A 21470-nucleotide genomic window follows, 5' to 3' on the forward strand; every position below is an offset into this window, starting at 1 on the left:
GGCCCAGACAGCTAAAGCCCAGGGGACAGCGGGTGACTCAGACACTTCCTGTTTTCTTGGCTACAATGACAAGGGGATGGAAACAGCCCAGGCAGGGGTTCATGGCCTAAGAGAGGGGTCCTGGAGAGAGGAGGAGGTGGGAGCTGAGGGCCCCCTGCCGTGAGATGTGGGAGCGAGCCGGGCAGAGCCACGTGGGATGGAGATGAGGTGGTTGGTTGGGTGGCCAGGTCAGCAAAAGAAGGGAGGATTGGGGGCCAGCTTTTCGTAAAATGTGCAGATTTTCTGAGTCCTTAGGGGTTGAAGGAGAGACCTCCGGTTCTGTCTGGATGTTTGGTTCAGGCAAGCTGGGAGACTGAGTAGGTCAGGAGGAGCTCTACACAGGGAGGCAAAGGACCTGGGTTGTCCTGTGCCTGCCCTGCCGTGAATTACCGTGTGACCCCGAGCACAGCCCTGGCCATTCTGAGTCCCTGCTTCCTCTTCTATGAAATGGAAAGGGGCTGAGCTCTGAGAGATCCTGAGATTCTAAGAAAAACCCTAACCTCTCTCAGCCTTCAGAGCACCGTGCAGGCTCTGGGGGACTTTTCATGCACGTGATTTTGATTTCAAGTTGCCTACCCTGAGAGGTAGGAGGGGAAAGTGCTATCATTACCTGATGGCTATTGGAGACATAGATGACCAGGAAGACCAAGAAAGATGCGGCCAAGGGAGTGTGGGAACGGGGACCTGGATGCTCCTGGTGGCCCAACTTGGTCACTCCCTTCCTTAGATGACAGCAATTTGGGGATGCTTATGAAAAACCATACATATTGGAATCTTAGCCTCAACTATCTCCCTGCTGGGATCACCCTCCGGAAGTGATCCTAAACTCAGAAAAGGCATGTTGGACAGGAAGATAGTCACTAAAGTGGATTTTGTATTAATGAGAAGTTAAACACAGCCCAGACATCCAGCAATAGGAAACTATAGCCCGTAGAATGTGTATTAGCTACCTATTTCTGAGTAGCCAGTTACCCTCAAACTTAGTGGCTTAATTAACAAGAATTTATTATCTCAGGGTTTCTGTGGCTCAGGCATCCAGGCACAGCTTGGCTGGGTGCCTCTGGGTCAGGGTCTCTCAGGAGGCTGCAATCTAGGAGTTGCCTGGGGCTGCAGTCATCCCAAAGCTTGGCTGGGAGAAGATCCACTTCCAAGTTCACTCACATGGCTGTTGGCAATCTCAGGTCCTTGCTGGCTCTTGAGGGAGACATCAGTTCCTTAGCTCGTGGGCCCCCCTGTGGTACATCTCGCAACATGGCAGCTGGCTCTCCTCAGAGCAAGTGAGCGACCTGGGAAGCACTCAGCCCTCCTGTGACCTGACCTTGGAAGTGACCTCCCCTCATTTCTGCTGTATTCTCTTCCTTAGAAGTGAGTCACTAGGTCTAACCCAGGTTCAAGGGGAAACAAAAATTACACAAGTGTGTGAATACCAGGGGACTGTAGGGGAGGGAAGAATTCTCCTGACCCTCTTAGGGTCCCTGGATGGATCTGAAAATTAAACTGACAAAGGCAGATTAACAGGAGAAAAGCATGCCAATGTATTTAAGTTTTACGTGACACAGGAGCCTGCATAAGGAAATGAAGACCTGAAAAAAGTCCTGAGTGTTTTTACGTTGGGTTTGATGAAGAGTGGGCACCTTTATAAACTAGGTCTTTTGCTTTTCTACACATGAATTCATTTATGCATCTTTTTCCTCCCAGTTATTTATCCTCTAAATTTAAGTAACTAATTTTCTGCCCCTGAGGGCTGAGGGGCTGGGTAGGAAGGAGTCCAGGCCTCACATCTGTCCTTGAGCCTGTCTGAGCAATAAGAAGGTATAAATTCTCCCACTGGGACAGCCTCAGGGATGTGTTCCAGGCCAATTGGAACCACTTCTAATCTCATTGCATATTCCTGGGTTTATTGGAACCTGAGGAGTTGCATTTGGGGGTGATCCTGAGGGCAGCATTGTCTGGGGAGGATTTGGTGTATAGGGGGTGGTAAGGATTGGAGAGGCAGAGGAAGGGACCCAGAGAAAAAGGGGAAAGCTGTTGACACAGTGGAAAGACACCTGAAAGTTGGAGTCTCAGACCCTGGTCATGCCAGTCACTTGAGTGTGACTCTTTTGAGCCTCTGTTTTCTCATCTGTAGAATGGGATGAAAATGAGTAACATGGCCCTTCCTCATTCAGTAGGGTTAAGTGAGATTGATTATGCACAGAAATCTACTCTGTAAACTGTAAAGCTCTTAACCAATGATGGTTTCCTCAGGGATTATCTAGAGCAAATATACCCTCCTCTTGCCACTGAGCTCCCAGCAAGAGTCAAGTCCTTCCCCAACCACGGGCAGAAGGCAGTGTTGGCTCCCACATACTGAGCCACGGTTCCATCTCATCTCTAACTGGTTATGTTGGTTAAATGTTGGTGTTGAATATACTTCAGTTAAAAAGAATGAGGTTACCTCTAAAGAAAAACCACTTGGCAACATCCATCGAAAGATCAATTGACTCAGCAATTCCACGTTTAGGAATACACACACGGGTATGAAGTTACATGAACAGGCATATTCATTGCAGCATTCTTTGTGAGAGCAAAGCACTGTAAAGAAAAAAAAATGTCCATCCACAGGCGACTGGTTAGATCAGTTATGGAACATCTATACAATGGAATGCTGTGAAGGCATTAAAATGAATGAGGCAGTACTGGGTGCACTGATCCAGAAAGATCTCCAACATATATTATAAAATGAAAAAAAAAAGCATGTTGCCAAACAATATTACCAATCTAGCTCTGCTAATGTAGAGCATCAAACAAAACCTCTTCTTATGTACCCAATTTGCATGAAAATACAGAGAAAATGCAGGGAAGGCCAGTGGCCAGTTGTCAGAAGTGGCCACCTGGGGGAGGGATGGTGGGAGAAGGGAACAAGGAAAAGGGCCTTACCCTTTTTTACTCCATATATTTCAGAGATGGTTGCCATTTCTTTGCAATGTGAATATATTCATATGTTTTCTGTATGGTTTTTTAAACTTAAAAATATATATATATATTTATATTTATATACGTAATATATAATACGTATATATAATAATAACGTAATATATAAAAGCCTTCGAATCTTTCACTGTCTTTGAAATTTTGGATCCCTGGCGATTGTTTCAGAAAACTTCTAAGCCCATGTTTGGAATTTGTGGGTACTTCCTCCTTAGGAGGGAGTCGCCAGCAGGGTTCCGTGAGGCCCTCTCTGTAGAAGGACCCAGGCTCCCCTCTTCCAAGATGGCGTCTCATCCCAGGTGATGTGCTCTGCGTAGCTCTGTCAGACCTGTCAGACCAGGACTCCAGACCTCCCCCACCAAGCCTGCTCCCTGCCCGGGGATGATCCCTTGCGCTTGCTCTCACACCTTCTGTGCAAGGATGAGGGAAAACCAAACCGAACCAAAAAAACCCTTCATTCCTTAAACAGCTAGTATGCAATGCTGGATAAAAACAGACAAGATTAGAGTCAAGTGAAGAGACAGACTCCAATCAGTCTCCTAAACAGAAGTGAAATGAGGTCTGCCACAGATGCTCTGGAAGACAGACTCAGAGAATGTTCTGAGGAGAGAAAAGCTGAGGCGGCTTCTCCTCCATTTTTACCGAAACTCCTCCCCTCTCCCCACCCCACATCCTCACCCTTGCCGCCCTCCATGACCTGGAACTTGAAGGCTTGTCTGGGAGGTCTTCGGCAGCTGGCCCAGGGGCTCCCCACGAGCGCAAATGAGGGGAGAAAATGCAAGGCGGGACCTGGGAAATCACCAGGAGATGAGCCCAGACCAAAGTGCTCCGGTGGGAAGCGCTGGCTGGCTGGGCAGCCTAGTTCCGGACACGTCACCATCATCACGGCTTGTTCCAGCCCTCCAAGACCGCTATTCAGACCGCCATCCCCTCCCCAACTTCCGCCTGCAGGGGTCCCGGGCAGCAAGGCCACTGGTGAGTGGGCTCTTTGGGTTTGGAATTGATGGTTTCACTGCCAATGCCAGTGTCTGGACCAAGAAAAGAATTCTTCGTGTGTGTGCCCTCCAACACTGTGTGTGTGTGTGTATGTGTGTGTACACATGCATACTCTACACACAGGTTCATACTCTATGGATAGGGTATCAATTCATTCCAGATTTACTGGAACAGCCTCAATTTCACATATTTGGCCACCACAAACCATTGAAATATCTTGAAAATTCCACTATGATTATGCAGAACTCCTTCAGTCTTGTTCCAAAAAACGGATTTGAGAACCAGCCTGTAGAGTTGCATATACCTCAGCAGGATTTAAAAATAACAGACAAGGAAATCGCAGAGAAGGGAGAGTAAGATGACACAGAAATGCATAACATGTCCTGTACACATGCTGGAAGCGGGCCACAAACATATCTCAGAATTTCCAAGCAGCCAGAAATCAGAGGGAAAGATGACATGGATTCCTGCTTCTGAGACCCATGGGAATTTCCCCCAAAGTCCTCAGAAAGATGCAGCATGACTCAGTTAGAAAGAAACAAATTCATGTTCCATATCTTAACAGTGGTTTGGTTACACATGACTGCATTTGTCAAAACTCACAGAAGAGTGCATTTAAGATTTGTGAGTTTCACTGCAAGCAAATTTTACCTCGAAAACAAAAGAACCATAATACAGTTAATGATATGCCTACCGAAGGGTTTAGGGGTGAAGTGAACTGACACTCGCAGCTTACTTTTGAAATGCATCCAAAAAGCAAGATGAATTGCTGGGTGGAGAGAGGAAAAGAGGGATGGACGTGGGATAAAGCAAGTATAGTCTCAGTGGTGGGCACAGAGTGTGGGCAGTATAAACTTTCCATTTTTCTGTGTGTTTGCACATTTTTATAATACAGGGTAGGGGCTGCTCAGAGAAATGAAGTGGACCTTGGAAGTGACCATCAACACTCAGAAGGTAAAAGGCCCTGGGTTTTGTTCACAGAGCCAGAACTAGCAGCAGCCCTCAAAATCTGCTGACACCCTAGGCACCTTGCCCTCAGGCAGTGACTGGTGTTCTGGGGAGCGGAGCTTTGGCCTCAATGGACAGAGAGGCCTGGCTCCTGCAGAGCCCACAGCACAGAGGGATTTTGGCATCTCCCAGACAAAGCTCTCTGATCATGGAAACCCCTTGTCAGAACATCAGGGAGTGTCTACCCTCTGAGGCTCTGTGCCTCGCCCAGAGAGCCCTTGTGAGTGGCAGAGCTGGATTTCAGCCTTCACAATATGATGGCATTGATGATGGAGATAGTTTTTTGTTTTTGTTTTTGTTTTTTGGCCGCACCACGTGGCTTGCAGGATCTCAGTCCCGGGACCAGGGATTGAACCTGGGCCACGGTAGTGAAAGCGCCAAATCCTAACCACTAGACCACCAGGGAACTCCCACGGAGATAGTTTATTGGGGCTTTTCTCTCTGCCAGGCACTGCATAAAGCATTTACATCTATCATGTCATTTAATGCTTAAATGACCCTATGAAGCAGGTACTATTGTCATCCCCATTTTTTTTTTCCAAGCATGTATTTATTTATTTATTCATTTATTTAGTTTTGGCCGTGTTGGGTCTTCGTTGCTGTGCGTGGGCTTTCTCTAGTTGCGGCGAGCGGGGGCTACTCTGTTGCGGTGCGCGGGCTTCTCATTGCAGTGGTTTCTCTTGTTGCAGAGCACGGGCTCTAGGCGCGTGGGCTTCAGTAGTTGTGGCACACGGGCTTAGTTGCTCCGCGGCATGTGGGATCTTCCTGGACCAGGGATCGAACTCGTGTCCCCTGCGTTGGCAGGTGGATTCTTAACCACTGTGCCACCAGGGAAGTCCCTGTCATCCCCTTTTATATATGAAAAATGGCTCAGAGAAATTCAGTAACTTGTATGGAACACTCAGCTGGCAGATGCTGAGCTGGGATTCAAAGATATACTTGACTCCAGAGACTCTGATCCTAACCACCACCCTCTTCCGCTCTACAGGCCACTCTCCTCATCTCTCCCACCTTTGCCCCCACTCTTCTCCCAATGGTTTGTCACAGAGGACTTGTCTGCTCCATCCTCAGAAGAAAACTCAGGAGAAAGTCTGACTCAGGCCCATAGTGCTCCTTATAAACCAAGCACCCCACTCCTGCCCCTGTACTCCTGCTTCCCAGGACAGCTCTGCACCCCAGGATGGGCTCCTTTCCCCAAGAGAAAGGAGACACACACACACACACACACACACACACACACACACACAACACCCTGATGGGCTCAACCAGCCCCACTCTCATCCCTGCAAATCCCCTGCCTCCATCCCAGCCCGGCTCCTGCAGAGACAAGACAACCTGAAAACAGCCTGTCACCTCTTTAATGAACCCAGACCTGAGGAAAACTCCAGACAGCTGGTAGCCAGCCTCCTTAGAGGAGGAAATGAAGGCCCAGAGAAGGGTAGTGGCTGGCCCAATGTCACACGGCACTAAACTTTGTCTCCTGGGACTTGTCCCCTTAGCTCCGGACTGGGCAGGGCTGAGTTGGGCTGCAGAGCTGGGGGGAAGAAGTGAGGGTTGGATGGGGCCTAGAGACCCCTTCCTCCCCAGAGAGAGAAAGATTAGCTCCTAGGACCAGGGAATAGAATGGCTGGGCCCTGCAGTGTCAGCAGGGATAGTAGCTCTCATTCTAGATAGGGAGCCTCAGTCCCAGAGAGAGGAAGTGCCTGTCACTGGAGCCCACGGTCCGTTCCTGGCGACATGGATCTCCAGTGTCCTTCCCACGCCAGCCCCTCGATTCCCTCGGAAGGATCCAGAGGTACAGAGCGGGCTGAGCTGAGCCTCTCCCATACCCACACCCACTGCGCCCCTGTGCCTTGGACCCATCAGCACTCCCCAGGACGGAAGACCAGACATTTTGCTTTTACCAAGGCCCTTCCTAAAAGTCATAGAGCTTCGACTCTGGCCTGGGCCCTACAGAGGCTGCTGGCAGAGGGACCCCCACTCTGCAGCCCCTTGTGAGGGAAGAGGGGGAAGATAAAGAGGGCCACCCATCCCGCAACACGCTTGCTCTTCAGCCAGGCCTGGCCTCCAGGGACTTTAGAACACCCCACCCACCCAAGGGAAGGGTTCTACCCTCGTTGCTCCAAGCCTCTGGCAGGGCCCAAGCAGCCCTGGAGTGGGATGGGGTTGGGAGTAGTGAGGGTGGGTGGTGGTCACCCAGCTGTGAGGCCCAGGCTTCCAGCTTGGAGCCTGTGGGGAACGGGGACCAGACGGTGGAGACCGGGTCTGCAGTCAGACCCCAAGCAGCCCCTGGCCAGGCCGGGCTGACGAGCCCCTCCCTCATCACAAACACTAGGCCCCTGGCTCTGAGAGAAGGGGGCATTTTTCAGAAATGACATCAGGTCTTAAAGTTTTATGTTTCCTGCCAACCTCAGCCTGGAGAGCAGAGTCCCCAGGGCCTACAGGCCTGGCAGGGCAGGTAGCAGCACCAGTGCAAATAGCGCACCACTGGCCTTGGACTCTCACGGCAGTCCACCCACAAAAGAGGTGGCCGCGAGGGTGACGTCCAGTGGGCTGCTCACCTGAGGACACAGCCCTGCCTGGTCACGGTAGGACAGATGCAAGAGGAGAGAAGATACCAAGCTGCCAGGTCCCCAAACACACCTCAGAGCCTTTGCTCATGCTGTTCCCTCTGTCAGTTCCCGTGCCCTCCATGCTCCACGCCATCTAGCGAGTGCTTCCACATCCTTCAAGTATCTTGTCCAATGTCCCCTCCCTCTGAAGCCAGCCTTACCTCCCTGCGCCTCTACAGTGTTCTGTCCATCCTTCCATTAGAGCCCTGATCCCTGGCACAGTGTTTATTTTTATTGATTTGATTTGGTTTTTGCACAGCGCTTAAAACCACCTCACTTTCACACTCCCTCTGGCCTCCCTGTCCCACAAGATCCCCAACTCCTGGAGGACTCAGACCAAGTCCCACCTCACTCTGGCAGAAAGAAATTAATCAACCACAAAGGGGTGATAAGACCTGCCCCGTTAAGGAGCTACAGCGGGGCTTAGCTGAAGGCAGGGAGGCTGGAGGTTGAGTGAGATGCAGGGAGCCGCAAGTGGGGGGCGGGAGGGGAGGGATATGGAGCGGTGAGGGCACCATAGTGAAGGAAGCACAGTGGGAGACCTCCTTGGCAGCCTGGGTGGGGAGCAGGAGGCGCTGAGCTTCCAGGGAGGGTGTGATCTAGCTGCCACTCGTGAATTTTTTTTTTTTAATATACCTTCTTTTTTTTTTGGCTTTGCAGGGAGGCTTGTGGGATATTAGCTCCTGGACCAGGGCTCTATCGACCCGGGCCCACAGCAGTGAAAGCGCCGAGTCCTAACCACTGGACTGCCAGGGAATTCCCCAGACAGTTGTGATTCAATGAGTGAGTGAGTAAAGGAATGAATGAGGGATCCAGAGAGGAGGGTGATGTGGGAAAACCATATTTACCTTCTACAGTGAACTTTCTCTGGCAGCAGGAAGGGGTGGACACAGTGACAGATGCCCCCACACACTACTCCCTGCCCGGCCACAACCTGGAGTTTCATAGGCTAAGATGAGCTGAAGGCGGCACACTGGGCCCAGAAGGGACCAGGGGACTGGGTCACTGCTCCTCTACCCTGGGAGGGGGCTAACTGGATGCCCCGGGCCCAGGGCCAAGCTGCCTGGCTGCTGACTCAGGCCCCGCTGGCCAGCTCAGCATTCCTGCCCTCCCCACTGAATTGGGGCTATTGAAGCTCTTTGTAGGGGGGTTAGGCCACTGGTCACGCCCCCAACCAGAGCCTTCGCTGGGCTGAGGGCTCTGCTCTTGGGGGGGGCGCACAGGCCCTGGGGGGCTCAGTCTGACAGTGCTCTGGCCACCAGCTGCTACTCTGGGGGTGTCTGGGACCGAGGACAATCCTGGGTAAGCTGGCTAGGCTGGCGTCAGAGAGGGGAGCCCAGGGGAAGGGAATTGCCCCAACCCTTAGGACAGAAGACCCTGGGATGGTGACCCTGCTCGTGACCCCCGGCTTGCGGAGGTGTCTGTCTCTGTGCACAGGCCACAGTGTGTAGGTGGGGTGCTGCAGGGGCTCTGTGGGCTTTCCTGCCAGCCCCATCAGACTGGAGCGTCCCTAAGGCAGAGTGGTTTCCCCATCAGACTGAGGCCATCACAGGGTATAGGCTGGGTCTCCCCCATAAGACAGGGACAGGGGTGGTTTGAAGCGTTGCCTATCAGACCCAGAGCTCCCCATGCCCGGTCTTTGTCCTCCTTAGTGTTTAACTTGGGAATCATATCTGGAGCCCAGCCTCAGCCTGTGCTGGTGGGTCCCAGCAAAGCCAGGGACTAGCTGACCCCAGAAGAGCCAATGCTTCTCTAGATAAAGCGCCTCCACCTCGTCCCACCTCCTCCCCTCCTTTTTCCCCAAGCCAGGATCTGCCCCCCAAGCCCTGGCTGCATGGGCCTACACCTGGCACATGTGCTTTCTCGGGTATGGGGGAGAGCCGGGTGCCATGAAGCCAGTGCGGGCTGTCACTCTTTGGTGGGTGCTACTGCTGGTGTCCAGGCTGGGGGCCACCAGGAGGGAATCCCTGGAAGAGGCCTCCTTCTACTATGGAACCTTCCCACTTGGTACGTCCACTCCTCCGTTGGTCTGTCCGTCTGTCCGTTTGTCTGTCAGCTTGCCTACCTTGGCTGACTTGTCAAGGAGTTTGGTGTTTTAGCTTCCTTATAGGTAGGATGGGGAAAATAACCCCATGTAGTTGTTCCGAAATAAAAGAAGTTCCTAACAGATTTTTTTCTAAAGTTACTGTATAGATAGTAAATGCAAATCAGAGCTAAAATGGTGCAGATAAATGCTTTTAACGTATTGTCTCCCCCCTCCCCCAGCCCTACCACACATGCTCCCACTCCTAGGGAGACAGGGCAGGCTGCTGGGGAGGGGGCTTGCTTTGTGGCCTGGGGGGCACAGCCCAGGGTCCCAGTCCTGGGTGGGGAGTGGGAGGGGACTCAGAGCCCAACTTGGGGGTCTCCATTTGCAGGCTTCTCCTGGGGCGTGGGCAGTTCCGCCTTCCAGACTGAGGGCGCCTGGGACCAGGACGGGAAAGGGCCCAGCATCTGGGACACCTTCACGCACAGCGGGAAAGGGAATGTATTTGGGGAGGAGACTGCAGACGTGGCCTGTAACGGCTACTACAAGGTCCAGGTGAGTGATGGGTGTGCACGTGTGTGTATGATTGAGCATCACCTAGGGAGAGTTGGGAGGTGACAGACATATTGGGGGAACCCAAGTGACAATGTCAACCAAGTGCTCTGCTAAACATCCCCAATCCCAGTGCAGCCGAGCCAGGGGTGGGGTCGGTGGTGACTGGGGCTTGGGGAGGGAGTGCCAGGATGTGGGAAGGTGGATGAAGGAGGAAAGGAAAGCTGGGCCCCACCTGAGCCAGTGCCTTAGTCTAAGCGATGGGCAGCTGAAGGGCTGAGGCCATGACCCCAGGGCCTACAGGCCACAGTAGCCTGAAGCCCTGGTCCCCGCATGGGAATGGGCCCCCTGTGGGGAGAGCGGGACCAGCTCATCCTCTGTCCCTTTGCTCAGCACCCACTTTCCTCTCTGGATTGGGGATCCATCACCCTGATGGATTTCTCAAAGCATCCTCATAGCCTGCATTTTACTTGACTCCTGGCGTAGCCCCAGGAGGAAGCGGGGGCAGGTGGCGTCACGCCTGCTGCGTAGATGAGGAGTACGTACAGGAGGAGCCCTGGTGGGGTCCCGCTGACCCTGCCCTGCACCCACCCCTGTCTGCACAGGAGGATGTTGCTCTGCTGAGGGAGCTGCACGTCAGCCACTACCGGTTCTCCCTGTCCTGGCCCCGGCTCCTGCCCACGGGTGTGCGAGGTGAGCTAAGGCCACACCGCCCCAGCCCACGAGTGGCCCCTTTTGGCCGTGTTGGCTTTGTGGGGACACCACAGAGTCCTGGGCGGGGAGAACAGCCCATGAGCACGGTTTCCCCAGCAGCAGCTCTCACGGGTTCTGCAGGTAGCTGGGCTCCCAGGAGTAGCTATCTCAGATGAGACCCGAGTGCTGGTGGGCTGAGGGCGCCTTCAGGCCTACAGAAAGCTCCAGGTCCCAGGAATAGTGCACTTCAGAAGGTCAAGACCAAGATCCTTTCTCATCAAGTCCCCCCCTTTTATTTCGCCTTCAGCTGACGGGGTGAACAAGAAGGGAATCCAATTCTACAGTGACTTCATTGACGCCCTTCTGAAGAGTAACATCACCCCCATCGTGACCCTGCACCACTGGGATCTCCCACAGGTGAGGCCGCGCGGGCTCAGAGGCCCAAGGGGCGCTCAGCTCAGCAGGAGGGAGCCTGATCTGGGCACTTGGGGTTGCCAAGGTGGGGGCAAAGGCTGGGGTCTGGGCTCTGGCTCTGGACAGGAAGATGGCACGGAGTGAAGAAGAAATCTCCCAACTTACCCAAGGCAGGGAGGTCCCACTGGTTTAACTGATGTTTGCAATAAGTGGTAAGCGCAGATTTTGATGTTTTCCAAAACATTTGGCCTGGAAACAACTCAGACTATAAAGAAAGGAGCATCTTTTGAGTAAGAGTTGATGGAATAATGAGCGAGTTTGTTTAGCCTTTTCTCCCCCAGGTTGTTAGAAATGTATGTGCTCATATACGAGCGCCCCCTCCCAAGCGATTTCCATAAAGCCTCAACATGCTTAAGAACCTCACAGTTAGACATCACTATTCAAGCAGTTTTTTCATTCGTTCAACAAGGCTCTGTGGAGATCACGGCCCAGCTGGCAGAGGAGCCACTTATGTACCTCTCTGTGACACAGGGTGGTGGGAGGTCATTGGCTTCAGGGAGGTGATGGGGAGAAGATGGGTACTATCAATGCTTTAGAGGGCTGGGGCACCTGCTTCTCTCTCCACCCCTCTGTTTGCAGCTGCTCCAGGTCAAGTATGGCGGGTGGCAGAACGTGAGCACGGCCAACTACTTCAGTGATTACGCCAGCCTATGCTTCGAGGCCTTTGGGGACCGGGTGAAGCACTGGGTCACCTTCAGTGATCCTCGGGTAAGCAAGGCCCCCCTCCAGGTGGGAAAACCCACTTTCCAGGCAGGAGTGTACCCTGTCACTTCTCACGGGTCCTGTGGTCCCCACTTGCCATCCCTGCAGACAATGGCAGAGAAAGGCTACGAGACGGGCCACCACGCACCTGGCCTGAAGCTCCATGGCACGGGCCTGTACAAGGCAGCACATCACGTCATTAAGGTGAAGTGGGTCCTTCCGGGAGTGAAGGCTGGGTTCAAGGTGGAAGGGTGAGTCCCAGCGACAGCTAAGCCCACCCCAGGGCCCGAGTCTGAGCCCAGTCCTCTGCCACGTCACCTTAACATGGTCCCCTTCCCTTCCATGAGGATCTACGAGGTGGTGTCCTGTCATCCAGGACTCTGCTGGACACGGCAGCCCAGACGACACCGTGACCGCTCCCTAGAGCTTGCAATCTAGCCAAGGGGCTGGAGCACATGCATGTGAAAACTTGTCACCTACAGGTCTAAACTCTTTTGTGAGGCATGGTGACAGGAGGAAGTGGGGGGATGACAGTGAGCTAGGGGCGAACATCGTCAGTGACTGAGCAGACGTAACTGGAGGTTGGTGAAGGACAGCAGCAGGAAGGGGTTAGGAGTGCTTGTCTGATAGCATGGACTTCAGAGGACCTGGAGTTTTTGAAGGAGGAAGGAGAAATCGTTTGGAAGCAGCCACAAAGAGCAAGGCAGGCACTCTCCTAAGGTATGTGGGGTGTGAGGGGAAAAAATAGCGTCTGCGGGAAAGAGCTGCCATGGCTGCGGTCTTTGGGGGCAGTCAGGCTCAGTTAGGGCAGAAATTGAGGGGGACATTGAGAGGAGATGCCAACGGGTGAATTACAAGGCTACTGGAAAGGCTTGAGAAGCAGGGGAGGGGATTGGTCACATTCCAGGACATACATGAGGGTCCAGGTGATGATGATTGGGGAACAGGGGTGCGAGGCATGGTGGCCCCAATGGGCTGTCCACCGAAGGTGAACAATCTGATCAAGCGGGCAGGCAAGGGATCACTGGGGACATACCTCAAATTCACGTCAGCAAGAGAACTTTCTCATCTTTCCCTATTTGGCTTAGGATTTCTTAAACTGTGAATATTTAAAGGGCAGGGCTCTGAAGATATCAGTGGGTCCCTGGGAGAGAATATGGAAAGAAGGCAGGTTGGCACATTTTGGATTCTGTTTCTCAAGACTGTTCCGGATGCTTGGCATTATATTTTCCTAACTTCCTGAGCACCTATGCTGAAAGCATTGCCTTGTTACTACAGAGGACAACCAGGAACAAAACAAGACACGTGAGCAAAAATCTTAGAAACAATAAATAACACAAAGTGGTGGCTTATGTGTTTATGCCAGATTTAGAGCAAGTTTCCTCCACAGCACAAAGAAAATGGAGGTCAGAGGAAGGGAGACTATGGATTAGGCTAATCAAGGCTGGACTCATGAAAAGGATAGGACTTAAAATGATCTCTAGAGTCAGGAAGGAGAGAAAGGCCACCTTGGGTTGAAAGGGAGGAGAGAAATGAATGAGGCAGGCACCTCCGATGGACTCCTTTCTCTTCCAGGCCCATGCCCAAGCCTGGCACTCCTACAACAACACATGGCGCAGCAAGCAGCAAGGTGAGCCCCGCCACCACGTGCGCCGAGAACAGACGGGTGACCAGAGGAGCAATGTCACTCTGCCTGCCACCCCCTTTTCTTTCTCTTCTTATAAGGTCTGGTGGGGATTTCATTAAACTGCGACTGGGGGGAACCTGTGGACATTAGTAACCCCAAGGACACAGAGGCTGCCGAGAGATACCTACAGTTCTGCCTGGGCTGGTTTGCCAACCCCATTTACGCCGGTGACTACCCGCAAGTCATGAAGGACCATATCGGTGAGCCACGTCACGTTTTTAAGACTCCAGATACCACAGCAACAGTATTGAGCTCAAGTGAAATGACCAAAAGGCAGGGGGATAGAAGAACACACTGGGTCGGTTTGGGTGAGGCACTCGAGGGATAACCCAGCTCCCAAAGAATTTAGAACTGGTTATTCAAACTGGGAGGGTGGGGGACATCCAAACAAATTCCTAGACCTGGAAATTGAGAATTTCAGAATCCAGGGGAAAAAAATTAGCAATTCTCTAGGCTGCTCTCTTTTGTGTTCTGTTCTCCTGTCTCCTCCTCCCCACTCCACTCCATCCAACTGTAGTGAAGCAGGAGTGAGAAGTCAAAGACACAGTCATGGGTGGAGTCAGTCCTATTGCTGGTTCTTTCTGCCACTTGAGAAATACTTTCCAAGCTCTAGTTTCCACAGTGTCAGAGAAGAGAATAAAGACAGATCTCACAAGGCTGTATTAATTTTGATGCTTTTAACTGCCACGTAACAGAAAACTCCAAATAAAATGGCTTGAAAAGTAAGGAATTTATCATCTCACCTGAAATCCAGAAAAGGGTAATCCACAGCTAATTAATCCAGCCCTCAGGGTTGTCTTTGAGAACCCAGACTCATTCCATCTTTCCACTCTGGCACTTTTAGCTAGTTCATCAGCCACTCCCCAAGGCCACAGGATGGCTGTAGCAGCTCCAGGCATCACCTTTACCCATCAACACCCTGAGGCAGAAAAAAAGGGGATAGTACCATCATATCTGTTTTTAAGAACAAGGAAAATCTTCCCAGGAAACATCAGTCTACTCCCAGCTGACTTCCCGCTGTGCCTCAAGGGACAGAATTGTCAAATGCCCCAAGGTGCCCTAGACCACCAGGGCTAGAGCCTCAGAGCCTGGGGAGGGGTCAAGACTCCCAGAAAGGATGTGGCCCTTTGGAAGGGGATGAGAAAAGAGGGCATGGAAGAAGACAGGCATGGGTCTATTGGGTAGGCAACCAGCAGTGTCTGGCCATATGAATCTAAACATATAACTGTGATTTAGAGGTATCAGCCCACACCTCCGTAAAAAAGACAAGGATGACGGTGAAATAGGCTATATCTCACACATCAAGGCTATTTTAGATGTTTGACTAAGAATGTTTCAACATTTCAAAAATTTCCCTTTCTAAAGCACCATCTATCAAGACTTGTCTGGAATAGAAGGCAGCAAGTTCTAATTCCAACTCTGCCACTAACCAGTGAGTGATTCTGAGCAAGGTGCTTCACCTCGTCCTGTCTCAATCTTATCACCTAAAAATGAAGGGATTAGACAAAATAATCTCTAAAAATCTTTTGACAATAACCAGTTCTGTGACATGTTCTGTACACATACACTCAAAATCTTGAGAATGATTTCCTCAAGATGCGTAAGGAAAAAGCCCTCAGGATGGGACAGTGCCCATATGGAACATTCCTACAGACACACCCCATCATTCACATGCTGTGTTTGCTCTCTTGGGACCCTCAGAGGCCACTGCAGGCGCTACAAGACTGTACTAAAAGGCCAAACTGATTACCTATCATAGAACAATTCTTGGGCTTAAAGCCAATAATCCCAGACCCCACCAACTCTAACTCTATGATAATTCAAGTGGGAACAGAGCTCAATTTTTCCCTTATACAATGTGGAAAGAAGGATCCTCTAAGCAGTTTTTTTCTTTTTCTTTTTTCTTTTGTTTCAGCATTATTAAGTATAACTGACAAATAAAACAGTTAATATTTTCTTTAGTAGTGAAAGCATTCTGCCTGAAATCTCATTCACAAATTACTTCCAGGCATCTCAGAGGCACCTCTTCATTCACAATAAATATATGAAGAAAGGTAATTCTAGACGAGTGCTGTCCAATAGAACTTTTGGTGATCATGGAAATGTTCTGCATGTCCTATATCTGTGCTGTTCAATATGATAGCCTGTAGCCATTTGTGTCTATTCAAATTCAAATTAAACAAAATTAAAAATTCAATCCTTCAGTGTGACTGAGTTGAAGCTGCAGTCACATTAGCCATATTCCAGTAGCCACATATGGTGAGTGGCTATTGTAGTAGACACTACAGTGACAATTCCTGTGGTTTTTCTCAAGTTACTACATGTAACTGAAAGTAATAACATGCTAATAATTTAAAGGAATTTAATAATACAATCTTTTCACTCATTTAATCTAAGCCAGCAGTCTCTTTGGAAACATTTTTATGGCTACATTTTAGATCAACTCATAAAAATGTTACTTCTCTTTATACATTGATTTAAAACTTTTTTTGCATAGATTATACAAGGACATGTTTCACATGTTTTGAAGTACAAAAAAGTGAAAAAAGTTAAGCTTCCTTCCCTCCCCCGCCCACTGCTCCTATCCTCCTCAGAAGTAAGTACACTTCCAGAGATGCATTGTGCACGTGTGATCAAGAACACTGCTGCTCGGCATGTGTATATACTTGCATGTACTGTATGTACGCAACACTCTGAATCTTTGTTTCACTTGAGCATCCGTCTTGGCACTCGTCCTTGTTGGTGTATGAAGCACTGCCTCATTCATTCTCATGGCCACATAGTGTGGTACTGATGGATATCCCATCATGTTTTTAACCAGTCTCTCCTGACAGACCTTCAGGTTGCTTCTAATCTTTTGCTACTCCATCTGTAATGAAGATCCTTGTACATACATCGTTTTACATGAGTAAAGTGTAGGATAAGCAGATTTAGAATTGGTCGGTGAAAGGACACACACTTTTACAATTTTGAAAGATAGGAAAACATTGCCCAACGCAGAGGTGATGTTAGCTTACACTACAACAAGGCCTGAACGTGACCATGTCTCTCCCCATGCTACCACTGGCCTCCAGTTCCCTTCCTAGAGGCAAGCAAAATTACCAATTTTTGATGTCAGGAATAACCTAGTTCTTTTTTCCAGATAGCTACACAATTATCCACACACAAGTTACTGAGTAATCTGTGAAAATATTACTTTTAAGCAATATAAACTTAAAAATTTTTGGCTAGCATTCAAATGTCAAAATTCCAGTTTGAGGGGGCTTCCCTGGTGGCGCAGTGGTTGAGAATCTGCCTGCCAATGCAGGGGACACGGGTTCGAGCCCTGGTCTGGGAAGATCCCACATGCCGCGGAGCAACTGAGCCCATGAGCCACAACTACTGAGCCTGCGCATCTGGAGCCTGTGCTCCGCAACGAGAGGCCGCGACAGTGAGGGGCCCGCGCACCACGATGAAGAGTGGCCCCCGCTTGCCACAACTAGAGAAAGCCCTCGCACAGAAATGAAGACCCAACACAGCCATAAATAAATAAATAAACAAATACAAAAAAAAAAATTCCAGTTTGAAAGGCTAAGGTTATAATTTCCACACAGATGAATTCCAAAGCCCAGGATCTGGATAACAGCTTTCATGTCAACATGCCAGTATCATCATGGTACATGACAAGAGAATGATTGTGAGAAAACAAAACTTGGTTAAATTTTATTTTCTTCTCTCATTAGGAAGAAAGAGTGCAGAGCAAGGCCTGGATATGTCGAGGTTACCGGTGTTCTCACTCCAGGAAAAGAGCTACATTAAAGGCACCTCTGATTTCTTGGGATTAGGTCATTTTACGACTCGGTACATCACAGAAAGGAACTACCCCTCTCGCCAGGGGCCCAGCTACCAGAACGATCGTGACCTAGTTGAGCTGGTTGACCCAAACTGGCCTGATCTGGGGTCTAAATGGCTACATTCTGTGCCATGGGGATTTAGGAGGCTTCTCAACTTTGCTCAGGTGATTATTACATTAAGCTAAAGGACATTTTTTACCTGAATTCATGTTCTTATAGTATAAGCTCAGGTGCCTACATTTTAAAGTTAATTTAAAAACCCAGTTACTTATACTTCAGAAGCTACTCGATATAGGCCTTAAAGAAAGACTAAAAAAAAAGAAAGAAAGAAAGAAAGAAAACAACAAAAAAGACTAATGTGGACTTCTCTAGTGGTCCAGTGGTTAAGACTCGGTGCTTCCATTGCAAGGGGCACGTGTTTGATCCCTGGTTAGGGAAGTAAGATCCCGCATGCTGCACGGCATGGCCAAAAACAAACAAAAAAAAATGATGAATGTCTACTATGAATGATCATATACATGGTTGTTATACATTATATAAATTATATTTATGTAATATAATATGCACATATTTCATATGATTATGTATATATATATATATTATATACATATTTATATATAAAACTTTAAAATTCTTATCTCATATTTAGTTATTTTGCTGCTCTTCTCACCTGTACTGGAATGTGTGGGAAAGAACAAGACCTGAAGCATATTTTCTCTAAAATGATGCTCTGTCAAGAAATATATTCTTCTATATGAACTTGCCCCCTGCCTACATTCATCTCTAAATAAACATGTTAACTGGCATCTACTAAACGCTAAACACACCCAATTAGAATATGGCAGCCTTCAATATGTGTTCCCATGATTCCTTTCAGACTCAATACGGCAATCCACCCATATATGTGACAGAAAATGGAGCATCTCAAAAATTACACTGTACCCAATTATGTGATGAGTGGAGAATTCAATACCTTAAAGGATACACAAATGAAATGCTAAAAGGTGAGATACAAACTGTCTTCACATATCTTTCTATTTAACTTGGGCAAAATTTGATAATACACGATTGACTAAAACATATTTCTAAATCTCATAGATGAAAACATTTAAGATGATCTTCGCAATACTATTTTTCCAAGAAAATGAAATATATTAAAAATGGAATGTCTTTGCAGCTATCAAAGACGGTGCTAATATAAAAGGGTATACTTCCTGGTCTCTGTTGGATAAGTTTGAATGGGAGAGAGGATACTCAGATAGATATGGATTCTACTATGTCGATTTCAACAAGAAAAATAGGCCGCGCTATCCAAAGGCTTCAGTTGAATATTACAAGAAGATTATCACTGCCAATGGGTTTCCCAATCCTCGAGAGGTAGGAATAATTATCAGTGTTACTCATTCTGGATTTTAGAAGAGCTAGGCAGCTGGGGTGCAGAGTTTGGCAAGTGGGCCTATTGTTTCTTCCCCTTTCACCACCTCTCTGCTGATTTGCTTAGAATGGGGTACACTGTAAAATGCAATCCTAGCACACAGAGCATTAAGGGCAGACTAGGGTTATGCAGGAGTCCTGTTTACTTTAGGTTATGACAGTCAACAGAAACTGTGATTTAAATGTTATCCTAAATGTTGTATCTTAATGCAAACAAATACTACCTATTCTTCAACATACATGAAAAGTTAAGTAAATTGAATATATAATGACCATATAATCTTCACTTCTTTTCCCACCAAATTGTACAGTGATACAAATGCACTGGTTCCAAAATGAGATTAAAAGTAATAATTAAAAAAATCCTTTAAAACCTCCCATTTTCAATAACCTACAAATTTTTCTATCAGCTCTCTATTCTGTATGCTGCTACACCTAATGGCAGGGAATATAAGTTGTAATTTAGAGTGTCTTAATTAAAAAAAAAACTCATTTGTTTATCAATATTCTTTAGAGTGAGCCTAGTGGGACTATAAATAGAAGCAGTGACTGATAACCATCAGGTATTCACCAGTTTTGCATTACTAGAAAAGACAGTAATTGCATTATTAGAAAAAGATAGCTAGATTATAAGCTCAAGAATAAAAACTCTGTTCTTTGGCTCCCTCACAATGATGCACATAGGCATTCAATAACTATTAACTGATTTAAACTACAAGCAGATTTTAAAAATATATTTCTTACCCCATATTATTCCAAACATGATTTCAAACAGCAAAAAACTCGTTTAAGACAACTTTACTTATCAAGTGGGTTTTTATTAGGTGGAAAGTTGGTACCTCAAAGCCTTGGAAACCTGCTCTATCAACAACCAGATGCTTGCTGCAGGTGAGTTTAATTCTTTGATAATTAAACCATGTAATTACATATGTAATGGTATTACCAAAATCTCAAAATGTGGACCCACCTTAAGTCAATCTTCCAAAACCACATGATTAGAAATGGACTTTCCTTTACTTTGAAGCAATGTCAAATTTCTATCAGCACTTAAAATTTTTTTAAAATCTACCATGGAAAAGAAATATCTACTCTAGTTTGATTCTGAATCATACTGTAAATTTATAAATCTACTATTGTGTTATAGTGGGCTTTGTTGGAAGGAGGGAGAAATTCAACCATTATACCAAATGGAATGAAGAAAAATCAAACACTCTAGATATTATATTCACTCATTCAGCAAGTAATTATGAAGCAGTCACTATTGACTCAAGGGTGTTTTAAGCCCTGGGGACATAGCAATAAACAACAAGGTCCCTGCTCTCACAGAAGGCATTTCTAATGCAATAGGATCTAAAAGGATCAGAGATGTAGAATAACCAGGATGTAACCATGCATCAAGAAATGCCAACGCATATCATTTGTTTCTTTGAATTTTGTCTTTCTCTCTATGTAAGGGCAACCAGAGAAATACACTTCCTGTTTTAATGAATTCATCTTCCATGTGGTATCAGAGGTGGAAAATGCTAGACCAAATCCTACCAATTCAACTATTTTTACAGGCCAATATACCACTGTCCCCTCCCCCCTCATCTAAATAATCAGGCAAATATTAAAGATGTATATTCCATTAAACTAAAATAAACTTAATGTAGAGACATGATGTAGAATTTACTGTTGAGCCCATGAGCTCCATGAGAATTGGGCCTGTGCCTTATTTATCTCGGTAACCAAGGGTGCCTGGCACAAAACTTAAAAGCAGGTATTTCGTAAATGTCCACTACAATGTTAACGCACATGAAATATGCTTATCATTTAACTCTTAAAGACTATTTAGCTGTGTTAAGAATGACCATAAAAATTTTCAATGCAGAACTTCCTATACCTCTTAAGATATACAATAAACATTTTTGAAAGGATGCAAATGTTTTCCAAGGAATTTTCTTTCCTAAATCCCCCCCGAAGAGAATTATAGAAACTGAGGAATATGGCTGCTAATATTCTGAGTAAGCACTAGCATTGACATACATTTAGACTTTATTACAGTACCTATGGAAGACCCAAATTTAAGCATTCTTAATCCATATTTTCTGAAATATCTTACAAAGCCCTCACATAATTTTTTTATAACGTTTAATTTACCAGGTTCTCTTTTATAGCAAATGAGAATAATTAGCAAGTGTGATGATGCCATTTTCCAAGTTTATCCAGACAGCTGCAGCTTTCAGGATGAAGCTGCATTCGCCAAAATGACCACATTCTCATCTGCCATGTTGCTGTCTCCCCCTCCGCAGAGCCTTTTCTAAGTTACATGCAGATCATGACGGAGATCTTGGTACCTACAGTCTGCACCCTCTGTATACTGATCGCTGCAGTTCTCCTGATGCTTCTGCTGCGGAGCCTGAGCTGAGACAGGGTCATCCATTTTGTAGCTGCATCTTTCACAG

At 47.7% G+C, this 21470-nt stretch overlaps 1 protein-coding gene across 4 annotated transcripts; it reads left to right on the plus strand.

Moving 5' to 3' along the window:
- The first annotated feature begins 3712 nt into the window (after positions 1-3712).
- On the plus strand, positions 3713-21441 carry LCTL (lactase like). Of its 4 annotated transcripts, XM_057543950.1 has the most exons (15): positions 3713-3984; positions 4901-4959; positions 8286-8408; positions 10043-10206; positions 10809-10896; positions 11204-11313; positions 11950-12078; positions 12181-12276; positions 13648-13702; positions 13798-13959; positions 17482-17756; positions 18470-18596; positions 18770-18969; positions 19851-19914; positions 21318-21441. In XM_057543950.1, exons 3-15 carry the CDS (start codon positions 8405-8407, stop codon positions 21431-21433), a joined length of 1590 nt encoding a protein of 529 aa, XP_057399933.1. In that variant the 5' UTR covers positions 3713-3984; positions 4901-4959; positions 8286-8404; the 3' UTR covers positions 21434-21441. The 4 variants fall into 4 exon arrangements, with proteins under 4 accessions (XP_057399933.1, XP_057399934.1, XP_057399932.1 ...); XM_057543949.1 differs by lacking the exons at positions 3713-3984; positions 4901-4959; positions 8286-8408 and adding exons at positions 8674-8927; positions 9431-9632; XM_007166067.2 differs by lacking the exons at positions 3713-3984; positions 4901-4959; positions 8286-8408 and adding exons at positions 8880-8927; positions 9435-9632.
- The last annotated feature ends 29 nt before the right edge of the window (positions 21442-21470 follow it).

This window comes from Balaenoptera acutorostrata, chromosome 3 (genome assembly GCF_949987535.1).
Source record: "Balaenoptera acutorostrata chromosome 3, mBalAcu1.1, whole genome shotgun sequence".
Classification (NCBI taxonomy): domain Eukaryota; kingdom Metazoa; phylum Chordata; class Mammalia; order Artiodactyla; family Balaenopteridae; genus Balaenoptera; species Balaenoptera acutorostrata.